The 7,717-nt window shown below is 38.8% G+C and overlaps 1 protein-coding gene across 1 annotated transcript in view; it reads right to left on the bottom strand.

Moving 5' to 3' along the window:
• Positions 1-7,717, bottom strand: part of LOC107664723 (slit homolog 3 protein-like) — a 200,675-nt gene that overhangs the window by 34,259 nt on the left and 158,699 nt on the right. The window contains exons 20-24 of the mRNA XM_016455371.1: positions 6,098-6,233; positions 4,165-4,233; positions 2,005-2,076; positions 1,759-1,830; positions 70-141 (exon numbers count right to left, since the gene is read on the bottom strand). Of these exons, the coding sequence (XP_016310857.1) occupies positions 70-141; positions 1,759-1,830; positions 2,005-2,076; positions 4,165-4,233; positions 6,098-6,233 (421 nt within the window). The remainder of the gene's footprint in view (positions 1-69; positions 142-1,758; positions 1,831-2,004; positions 2,077-4,164; positions 4,234-6,097; positions 6,234-7,717) is intronic.

Raw genomic sequence — 7,717 nt, 5'->3', positions numbered from 1 at the left:
AACGCGCGCACACACACACACACACACACACACACACACACACACACACACACACACACACACACTTACAGATGAGACAGAGATGTCAAGTGGCTGAAGGCTCCCTCTGGAATAGTTGAAAGGTCATTTCCGTGGAGGGTTCTGAAAGAGAAGAATGAAAAGGAAATGAAAAAAGCATGGAGCTCTGGGAGCTGGATCTATTGTTTTCCACACTATAAATGGAGATAGAGAAAGAAAGGGTCGGTCATTCACGGCACTTAGTGAAGATTATAGAAAACCGCTGCCGTTTTTTTGTGAGACACTGGTGGGAACGGCAGATTTGCATTGAGATGTCATTGTATGCTGTGTCAGTTCTGTTTAATAATTTCTCCTGTTTTATTACGGGGCGCTCGGCCCACACATACACACTCAGACTGCAACCTGAGAACATGATTGGACAGCTACGGGCCTTTGAGGCCACGTCAGCGCTGGCCCTGGGGCATTCTGGAAAATTAAAAAGTGACAATGATGACTGCCTGGCAGGCTAAGCTTAAAAGGGCCGGAATAAGGTGGGCGTCCTTTGGGCTGTTTAACATATCTGTGCACACAGGGTGTTGATAACCTATCCTGCCCAGAGCCGCAGAACACAACATCCAGCTTAATGCAGACAGGATGTTTCTTAAACTATGATCACACATTTCAAACTCACTCATTTATTTGTCTCCTAATAATTTACAAGAGCGAATAATACATGCATCTCAGAACTTTTTATCCATGGACAAATGTTTTTTTTCCCACCACATCTCAAAATGCCAAATAAATATGTGATGGAAATTATATTTTCAATAGAAACGTTGACTTACTAAGGCTAATTTCATATTCTAGTACCATAAATACGTTCAATATTTTATCAAATTTTTTTCATAAGATAAAGTTGACAGAATTATAGCACAATCAAAAAATATTTTGTTCATAAGTGATATTTACCTTGATTTTTCTCAACTAAGGAACAGCTAAGGAGGAACACACACTACCATTCAAAAGTTTAGAATCAGAGATTTTGTTTTAAGAAATTAACTTTTTTATTAAATTGATCAAATCTGACAAAAGACTTCTATTTCAAATAAATTATATATATATATATATATTTTAATTATCTGTTCTAAGAAACATCAAGGTTTCCACAAAAACTTCACAAACTTTTGAACGGTACGGTAATTTTTGCATAATTAATATTTAAATGATTTATACTTATTTTACACTCTGCTTAGAATATTATACATTTAAATTTTTATAGCAAAAGTAATATTGTAATGGATTTTCATACACTGAAAAAATAGGTGTAGAAATAATTACAAAAATAAACAACAACAAGAAAAAAAAAAAAAAAAAAAAAAATTCAATGTAGTTTTGAGTTTGAGTCTGCAAGTAGTCTGGTAAGTAACAAAAATAAAGGCATATTAAAAAGTTTCCGAGACCATTTTAATGTGACTTTCATACAACCAAAAGAAAAAAAGTTTACCCATGGGACTTAAGTGCTCTTAAAATCTATTGCTTTTTTCCTTCAGAACTTGCTTATGCTGTGAACATGCTGTTCTAAAGCAGCTTTGTTCAGGCAGTAATCTCCTGAAGTTCATAAGGCAGGTTATTAGGATCTCACAGAGGTGTTGTGGTGCATGGGGAGTGTGTATGTGTGTGTGAGAGAGAGAGAGAGAGAGATTGATATGATCGTGCAGCAGATCGCTGGTTCATCAGGTGAAAAACAAAAGGGAGTCTTACAGCAGGCGGAGAGAACGCAAGCCATCAAATGCATGAACCGGGACACAGCGAATCTGATTATAGCTCAGGATACTGCAGAGAAAGAGACAGAAAGAGAGAGCGAAATATGAGTGAGACACACACATTTAATGTCAACATTTCTGCCAAATCTTTTGGCAGTAGTAATCACATTCACATGACTGCACTGACAAACACATATGTGGACACAGAAACTGTGTTTGATTGTTGGATTACAGTGTTACTTACAGGGTGGCGAGCTGCGTCAGGTTGTTGAAGGTGAGAGGGGCAAGAAGACTGATGCTGTTATTACTGAGGTCTCTGCAGAGGAAACACACACAAACACACAGCAGATTCAATTACACACACCCTCAGAACAACGTCTACAACATGCCTTCACAATCCAAAGCTGGCTTACTCTTAGAAAAGAGATTTAATCGCAGTTACTTTCATCCTGGTTAGGTAAAGGTTATTAACTAATGACTTCAAACATGCATAAAAACTAAACCGTATACTGCAAAAAATATCCTGCTTAATTTATGCAAAAAAAAAGGCAGTTGTGGTTGCCAGAAACTCACTCAGTTATAATATTTGAGTGATTATGGGATGGCATGTTGGTGACTGTACATTTTACAACTTATTTTATTTCCTTAAGTGGTTGAATGTTATACCAAGATACATAAAAAGCACCAAAATTTGCTTTGTACCTTAAAGAATGTGCAGATAATTACCATCTAAGTACACATGCCACAATATAGTCACACGATGAATCAGACTTCATCATAAGTAACTTGTCCATAAAATATGGCCAATTTTTATATATAAATGGTGCATATGGTCACACAAACAAAGAGAAAAGCAGCATCAGAGTAACAAGGCACTAAGAAAATGCAACAAACATGAACTAAAAGCATAAAATAAAATAAAAAACACCCTCATGTACATTGCTGATAAGAAAAACGAGAAGAAACCAAATGATTTAAATAAAATATAATACTGAATGTGATATTTTTCATGTTTTTCACTGTAAATTATACATTAATTCATAGCTTTTACTTGCAAAAATCATTAATTTCTACAGTATTTTACAGTAAAATTACATAAAAAGCATTGTTTACAATTTTCACCATGCATGCTAAAGTAACTTACACTTAAACAATTAACAGGTTTTTACTGTCAAGTAAGCATTACAAACTTTTTTGTGTGTATACAGGTGCTTCATATTTCCTAAAATTGTTAAATTCACGCAGCTTCAGAAATAAAAATAATGCTGTATGCTTAAAGGGGTGGTTCACTGTTTTTTTTCTAGACTTGATTGTGTTTATGGGGTGCAGTCTAACATGTGTTAATGGTTCGTTTAAAAAAAAAAAATTCTGTCCCTTCTCCTATAAACATGCTGATCATTTCCTTCTTTTATGAAGCCCCTCCCTCAGAAATAGGCGATGGGCTCTGATTGGTTAGCTAGCCCAGTGTGTTGTGATTGGCTAAACCGCCTCTAGTGCGCGTCTAATCGTCCCGCCCCTCACCTCAGCAGCATGTGCTCCAGTTGTATTGTAAACAAGGCGTCGTTAACATCTCTTATCAGTTTGAGCCCAATTGAGAAGCAGAGGATATTATTGAAGAGGATCGTGCAGAACCTGTGCAAGCACGGCTTTTAATGGTAGGCCTATGTTTATTGTTTGTTGTTGTCTCATACTTTTAGATACGCTGTTATTTGTAAATGCTACTGCTTATGTTAGCTTTTAATATACGGTTTTATCCTGATTAAAGCGTTAATACAGTACGGCAACTGCACGCTGCATGTTTAACGCTTCTCATAGCTATGTGAAAATAAGTGTATAATTGGAACAGTTCATTGTTGGAGCTGAGCTGAATGAGAGAGAGAGAGATGCAGAGTGTGTGCAGAGCAGGGGGAAGCGAGGAACAGTATTAAGAACCGCTGCTTTAGAACGTTGATTTTGAAACTTGTGAATCCATTAGAATCGTTAGAAGACAGAATTACGATTCATATATGAATATATTTTTACGTGCACCTCTAGTTTTCTCTTCCTCTTCTCTAAAGCAGCACAGCATGGCCTCGCCCCCTTTGCTGCCTTTTCTGATGTCACGAACCCGGGAAGTAACTCGTTGTAGTCCCTACCAGCCGTTTTTGTAGGCATTAAACTGCCAGAATTTTAAAAGACGATATCTCCGTTTGCATTGAACTTTCAGCTTCGTAACTTTGCAGATATTGTTTATGCTCAAACAGCAACATTACACACTAACTAACGTTAAAAAAGTGAAATCGCAATCAACCACCCCTTTAAAACAAACATACAAATGAATGCATTTAATGCACAAATAGGTCCCTTAAAGGTAAAAGTGTGTGCCAAATGAATAAATTCAAATGAAAAGTGAAGAAATACATACAGCAGTGTCAGTTGTTTCAGATTAGCAAGCACTTTGGGCACGGAGGTGAGGAGGTTTCCTTCCAAATATCTGAAACGGTAAGAAAAACGGTAAGTTTACAATCCTCAAACAAGCTACAAAGTAAAACCAGATTCATTTTAAATTTCATTTCATGCTTAAAAATCAATTTTACATCGGAAGAAATAGTCTTATTACCACAAAGTGGCTCTAGATGTAGAGAAGTTACAGGGAGCTGCCTTACTGTCTATGCTAGGTTTCAGAAAATAATCACAGAACGGTCATGAAGTGTGGCTGCTGGGATTGCTAATCTACAAAATGTACTCTTGGGTGAGTTTCATCCCAATTTTGCCACTCTGTGACGTGCTAAAAGGCCGTTCTCAGCAGAACATCAGCAGACCCGGCCACAGCAAGATGACAGGACACAGATAGATGAGGCTTTGACAGGGAACTCATGGTCTGCTCTCAAAGCGATTTGACAATGGGGTCTGTCAGTGAGCAAGAGTATTGTCTTCAAAACTATGACACAGGAGAAGAGGTCAATCCTGCTGGAGTTTTCCTGCACAACCCAAGAACAATTACTGTCCTTCTGCTGAAAAACCAACAGCGACAAGGCAGGATATTTCTGTTCACCACACTCGCTAATATAACCACTTGTTATATCAGTCTCTCCTTGTCACTTGTTTGCAATCTTGTGATTTCTTTCCTTCTCTTAGTCACGGTCGTCTTGTTCTATTGCTTCCCTGTCTCTCCAGCTATCCCCCTTCTCCAAGTATGAGTGGCTCTTGTCGAGTTTAAATGGCCTGTGTGTCAGCAGTTCTACGAAGGCACTGTGGTCACTCTTCATCTGATTTGTCCATTAGATTATGACCGATACCTTAACAGAGCAACAACTCACTGACCCTCATACAATCAGAGCGACCCATCTCAGAATCAATCCCTATCAATGGGGCATTACCCTAAGATACAAAAGCTAAAAGATACCTTCTTTACCCCTAAATGCTGCATGTGAGTACCTTAAAGATACATATTAGTAACTAAAGTTTATATATTAGTAACTTTTGTCCCCTTTTTCCTGAGAGTGTACTGGTCATCATGTGACATGGGCATAGTTGTTCTCTGAACATTTCAGAAACTGTATTTCTTATTTCCTAAGGGTATTGCAACATACCAAACAAGTATTGATGATAACCTTGATATTTTAAAAATGAAATACTGATATCATGTGATAGATAGATAGATAGATAGATAGATAGATAGGTGGGTGGATGGATGGATGGGTGGGTGGATGGATGGATGGGTGGATGGGTGGGTGGATGGATGGATAGATGATGGATGGATGGGCGGGTGGGTGGATGGATGGATGGATGATGGATAGATAGATAGATAGATATATGTTTTTTAATGTTTTTTTTGTCTTAATTTCTTTAGATATTGCAATAATATAGCTACCATGAATTATTTTGGCCAAATAACAAAATGTTTAGTGAAAATCAAATATCATGACGGCTAGTTCTAGTTTGAAAGAAAATGAATTCTCAACAACAAAAAATTACTGTGAACGCATTGTTCCAGTCTTGTTGTACAAATGTATGGCACTGGTGTATTCAAATTTTTTGTTCATATTTTGTTTAAATTCAATCATGCGGTTTCTGTTAGAGCTTTGTCATCCCCAATCAATTAATCAATCAGTCTGTCCGACACTGAATCAAATCTCCATCTGCATCCCGAAGGTCACTTGGATCAATGGTCAAATGAATTAAATTATTTTTTGCTTATTTTAACTAAACTGGCCAACCTGGATGTGACACTGTGCCAACCCTTACAGAAACAAAATCCTGTCTTTTGTGGAAATAAACTGTCTATTCTAAACTGAAAAAGATGAAAACGTGACAGGAAGAAAGACAAATAAAGGGAGCTGGAAGGAGAAACTCACAGTTCAGTTGTATCTTTAGGGATACCCTTAGGCAGCGAACGCAGCCCGCGGTTACTACAGCGCACCACCGCGTCCGAGCATGTGCAGGAATCGGGACAGTGAGGGGCCGACGGCAGACAGACATTCTCTTCCGCACCTGAGAGAGAAACACATGCATATTTTATGCTCCTTTACATCATGCAAGAGAAAAATGTAATATGTGTTGCTAACAGATCTAAAATAGAAACTCATCAATTCTTTAAAAGGAAGTAATGGAGGACAGAGAAAAAGAGAGAGAACGGAAGAAAGAGCACAGGTGCTGCGTGCACCGAATTGCATTGAAAATAGCCCATTCTCCAAACACGGGTATCATTATTACAGCGCACGCTTGCGAACTGATACAGTGCACAGGAGTTTAAAATCAGCAGCTAAATATTGCTTTTGGCCTCGCTCGCTCCACATTTCCTGCAAGCAATACTTGTAGCCTCTTCCCGAGCTGCTTTCATCCAAGCTCTGTATGACGCTATCTGTAAAAGGCTGAATTACCCTGCACATAAAAAAAAAACAGCGAATTAAGCCATTAATGGGAGGTAATGGAGACTGAGATATGCTCCAACAATAACACGCAGACCGAGTCTGGAAGGAGAACGCCGGATCTGGACGTGCCTGCAAACGCAGAAGGGCCAAAGGGGCTGTGGGCTAGTTTTACAATGACTGGACTCCATCAAACGACCAAAAATATCTTCCCGTAAATCAATTTAGCTTGACTTTGTTACTCTAACTGTAATTGCAGAGCACTGAAATAGCTGGATGTTGTGGTGGTGAGTTGTTTGGAGCCGAAACGAACAGAATAACAACACATGAGCCCTGACAGACAACTTCTTCTAACTAATGGACCTCGAGCCAGGGCGATTTCTCTCACTTTCAACCTCTATTTCAAAGTGCTTCGGCCGTCTACAGCTGAGCAGGCTCTCTTAACACGATATTCCCCGAAGCAGCAAAAGAGCTGTTTCTACCCAAAACACCCCGGCTTTGACAGGGAGGCCTTCTGAAACACAGGACCCCGGCCAGACAGAAGCCAAACCGCACTTTCTTTTTCTCCGTTAAACTTTATGTCAGAGAGGTTCTGTTTTCCCGCTGTCTTTATGGACACCAGTTCTTCCCTATAAAAACCAGATAATGCTGAGGCCTCCACGCTCAGCGTTGAATTTGTCCTTGTGCTGCCCTCTCAGTACGGCCTTGTGGGAAGCTGGCCGGGTGTGATTTACCCTGATCTAAGCAGCGTGATTTCATGGGAACTGGAGATGGATGTGGTGTGGATGGCACAGGCTACAAGGCAAATACTAGCTGAGGTCTGCAAACCCTTGTTCAGCGTCCTGACAGTGCGCCTCTGGTTCATGAGGAACTGCTTAAAAAAGTTTATATAAACAGGCCAGTGTGGACATAAAGGAGTTGTAGAGTATGAAAGAGAATCAACATTGTATAGATGGAGACATGGAAGTATAGACTGGTATATTTGCATTTACTGTAGATCTATCTATCTATCTATCTATCTATCTATCTATCTATCTATCTATCAATTTTATCATTATTATTTTATAAATTAATTATGTACAAAATTGTATAGATGGAGACATGGGA

The sequence above is a fragment of the Sinocyclocheilus anshuiensis genome, unplaced genomic scaffold (assembly GCF_001515605.1).
Source record: "Sinocyclocheilus anshuiensis isolate Anshui unplaced genomic scaffold, SAMN03320099.WGS_v1.1 scaffold235, whole genome shotgun sequence".
Lineage (NCBI taxonomy): Eukaryota > Metazoa > Chordata > Actinopteri > Cypriniformes > Cyprinidae > Sinocyclocheilus > Sinocyclocheilus anshuiensis.
Note: the sequence above shows the minus strand (reverse complement) of the source record. Positions and strands in the feature narration are given on the sequence as shown.